This window comes from Anarrhichthys ocellatus, unplaced genomic scaffold, assembly GCF_004355925.1.
Source record: "Anarrhichthys ocellatus isolate YVR2014 unplaced genomic scaffold, GSC_Weel_1.0 scaffold4979, whole genome shotgun sequence".
NCBI lineage: Eukaryota > Metazoa > Chordata > Actinopteri > Perciformes > Anarhichadidae > Anarrhichthys > Anarrhichthys ocellatus.
The window spans coordinates 1-3,853 of record NW_022284953.1 but is presented as its reverse complement, the minus strand read 5'-3'; the positions used below and the strand labels follow the sequence as shown (position 1 = coordinate 3,853).

Genomic DNA, 3,853 nt, shown 5'->3' with positions numbered 1-3,853 from the left:
CACACACACACACACACACACACACACACACACACACACACACACACGCACACACACACACGTTCAAAAATAGAACCTTAAAGAGCACATTTATGTTTTTTGAAGTCCACAAACACACACACACATATAAAGAAACCCACTTCTGGTCTGTGTACTTGTACACACACAGTACACACAGCAGGACCTCGGTGGTCCGTCCTATAGGAGCAACGGGCCAGTGGGCGGAGCCGACCCGTCCAGCACAGACGCTATTATTGGCCGTTTCATTGTGGTTTGAACGCCGGGCGAGTCTGAGGAATGTGTGTTGGTATGTGTGTGTGTTTGTTCCAGAGAGGAGAACTTAGTTGATGCATATGTGCGTGTGTGTGTGTGTGTGTGTGTGTGTGTGTGTGTGTGTGTGTGTGTACGCCACATGTGTGGACTTTTCCTTCTGTATAATCACAGATGTAGCGGTGGATGAATACACTTCTACTAATTCAAATCTATATAAAGCATTTGTTGAAGGGCTGCAGTATGTTAGAAGTTTGTGGGAAATTTAAGAAAATGTAAAAGTTAGATTGCAAAAGTAGAGGATCCCAGTTGGTTCCCTGTGGAACCCCTTTTTATAAAGGACCTTTGGGTTTTAACGCAATCTTTTACAAAGTAAAGCGTCTTGGTAGAGTTGTTCTGATGCTGATACAAGTATCAGAAATACCTCCGATTCAGCCTAAAATACTGGATCAGGTATCCTCGAGTACGTATCTGATATCACGTCATCACGTAGGCTAGGTTAACGTAGATCAAAGGTTCTTTAAGGTTCTATCTGTGTCTCCTGCAGGTCTTCCACCCACTTCAAGGTGAAGGCTCAGGTCCGAGTGTGTGAGATGTGGACGGCCGGCTGCATGGACGAGGTGTGTGAGGGCAGCACCAACCCGGAGAGGAGCTTCGTCATGGGCTGGCCCACCTGCAACTGTGTGGCCACCTTCAGGTACAAACTCACACAAACATACAACATGAGTTTAATCAAATGTAACTCACCTTATATAACTTCATTCAGTATATCTGCTTGCATTACATGACAGTAGTTCACGCCCAACATATTTATATAACGCTTCTCTGTGTCGCTCCGGTATATTATTTGAAAGCTTACGTGTGAAGGCGGTTCCCAGTCGTAAAGCCACTCAATGCAATTGCAGTAGATAACCACACACGCACATGCAACACACACACACACACGCACACGCAACACACACACTCACACACACACACATACGCAGCGCTGCATGTTTGCACCTTTCTCGATGATGAACTCTTTCACACGCTCACTCGTTACGTTCTGCATCAGGAGGAATCCAGTCACAGCCGGAGACGAAGTCTGCGGTTCAAACATTACGTAACAGATCAAAACAGACAGTTGCTTTCAACACGATTTCCTCTGATTATGTTTCATATCTCTCTCTCTCTCTCTCTCTCTCTCTCTCTCTCTCTCTCCTCCTCTTCAGCTCTGAGGAGCACAAGGACAAGTGGTTGGCACTCATCAAAAGGTAAATGTGTGGTTTGGCCTCCTGCTAATACTTTGTGGTTTGTTTTTTGGTGTTTTTGCTTTTGTTTCATCTTTCAAATCAGAATTGAAAGATGTGATTCAGATTGAACACAATGGCTTTAAATAAAAGCTCAGTATGAGTGTGAATAAATGCATGCTTTACATTGTATTTACAGCTCAGATAAAGTGATATTGTGCATGCATTAACACGTGCTTCATGTACTTTGTTTTATTCTCTGCACACAGTCGGATAGTTGCGGGCAAAGAGAAGGACGACCCCAAGACCGTCCCTCTGAAGATATTTGCAAAGGATATTGGAAATTGTGCATACGTAAGACTCTCTTCTGTGATTTGCTTCCATCAGCACAAAAATGAATATCGTCTGATTTGTCTGTCCTTCATTGGGGAATGAGTGACATGACCGACAGTGCTGCCATTTATGTAACACACAGCTAACTAGACTTTTCCACAATGTTTCTGAAATGTGTCCACTAGGCCAAGACGCTCGCGGTCAACAACACTGACAGCACCACTGATGTCATCCGCATGGCTCTGCTGCAGTTCGGCATATCGGTGAGTCGAAGTCTCTCAGCTCGATGTCCAGGACGCTGGAAATAAGATTCGTTGAACATCGACCTCTGGTGGTATCGGTATTAATGATCCAAAACAAAGTACTACTTGAGCGTGAGGAGGGACCGGGACCAGGACTTGTTGGCTAAAGTGAAGCTGGTTTGCAGACTCGAACCAAACTCTCCTGTTAAAGTATTTTTAGATGTTTCTTTACAACACAGACGTTCATGAAGGAAGCTCCACAAGTAAAACTCAGGCAAAACATGGAAAAGTCATTTTCTTTGAAATGTAAAAAGAGGAAAGTGTTGAAGTGGATTCTCTGTGTTTCTCTGTCCAGGGCTGCGTTAACGACCACCGGCTGTGGGTGAACTCCAGTAAGGACGACCCTCCGTACCCTCTCATCGGTGAGCACCTGTCGTACACGTGTGATGTAAAACCTTCTTTAACACTTCTACCTCTTCACCTCTTTAAGATGCTCTTAAGGAAGGTTCTTCACCTCCACCGCTGTGGGATATGACAGCGGTGATGCTTAAAGATCTGAATGCATGCTCACAGTTGCATCTTTCATGCAGTCACTAAAGTTAGACGTCCCTCTGATGAGGACTATTTCAGAAACTAACATCTGGGAGCAGTTAGTTTTGCGTCCGTGACATTCTGTTAATCTTTTGTTCTGAATTCCAAACATCCCGACTCCAGGCGGCCGGTTTGGTCGCCGCATGGGACGAGTTCTGCTCTCACTCATATCGTATTCTTTTGGCTCCACGTCACATACCAGACCCCTGACCTCTAACCTCTGACCTCTCATTCAGGCCACGAGTTCCCCTTCAGCATTAAGATGAGCCACATTCGGGACGGTGGGAGCTCCGCTGGCGGAGGACCAGGGTGGGATCCGACGAGTCCCACGGACTGTCCAGGGGCGCTGCTGCTGGACCAGTGTCTCCCTCCAGACACCCAGTGCCAGTTCATCCTCAAGCCCAGCAAGGTCTCCCCGGGACAGGCTCCGCTCTCAGGTGAGACAGCCGGTCTGGAGGGTCCGTTCTGGGGGGTTCGACCCCTTTCTTTAATGAGGTCACATCAACAGTTCAGTAATTAAAGGGACACAGAAGCAAACACTGATGACACCAGAAGTTTGCTTTTTTTTACCCGTCGTAGCATAACACGTGGCCGTCATGCAGTTATTTCTGTTTCTTTTAGTGTGAATAAAAAAGCATGTTCTTGCAAAAGTTGCAAAACAAATTAGTAAACGTGCTTTCAAACCAAACAAGCCTAACCTCAGGTCCTCAGGTCCTATTAAAGGTTCAGCGTTCTGGGTTTACAGTCAACACGCAGCAGTTAAAGTATGTGTTGTGAAAAATATGAGTTTCTTTCCATCAACATGTCAGTTGAGGTTTTTTTAAGTCGAGTGTCGAGAATCCGTCCGTGAATCTCATTCTTTATGAAACCACGAGAGGACATATGAGGATGCAGAAGTAGCAATGCGGGACGGAATCTCTGTGTTGATGCTCGTCGTGAGGATGAGTCAGCAGGTGAGGAGGAATCAGAGTCAAGGAGAACGGTGGGAAAGCAGTTAGCGGACGAGGGGTCACAGCGGGGGGGTCACGAGAGACGCAGAGTCGGAATAAGAAAAACAGCAGACGGACAAAGAGGAAGAAACCCCAGAAGAGACGGACGAGAGAGAGAGGAGGAAGACGGAAAGTGAAAAGTGATGACACAGCTATTGAGAAAGTCTGAAGGCCAGCGGAGGTGAAGGAAAGAGAAACA

The 3,853-nt window shown here is 46.2% G+C and overlaps 1 protein-coding gene across 1 annotated transcript; it reads left to right on the top strand.

Annotated features, from left to right (window-relative positions):
* The first annotated feature begins 6 nt into the window (after nucleotides 1–6).
* On the top strand, nucleotides 7–3,847 carry LOC116379703 (rho GTPase-activating protein 20-like). Its single transcript, XM_031841676.1, has 6 exons — nucleotides 7–967; nucleotides 1,482–1,523; nucleotides 1,769–1,853; nucleotides 2,018–2,095; nucleotides 2,430–2,496; nucleotides 2,902–3,847. The coding sequence occupies exons 1-6, from the start codon at nucleotides 864–866 to the stop codon at nucleotides 3,183–3,185; spliced, it is 660 nt and encodes a 219-aa protein (XP_031697536.1). The 5' UTR covers nucleotides 7–863; the 3' UTR covers nucleotides 3,186–3,847.
* Nucleotides 3,848–3,853: the final 6 nt, after the last annotated feature.

Coding starts and splice junctions, on each gene's coding strand:
- LOC116379703 (XM_031841676.1), top strand. CDS start 864: ATGTGGACGGCCGGCTGCATGGACGAGGTGTGTGAGGGCAGCACCAAC. Junction 968..1,481: donor AACTGTGTGGCCACCTTCAG/GTACAAACTCAC, acceptor CCTCCTCTTCAG/CTCTGAGGAGCACAAGGACA. Junction 1,524..1,768: donor TGGTTGGCACTCATCAAAAG/GTAAATGTGTGG, acceptor CTCTGCACACAG/TCGGATAGTTGCGGGCAAAG.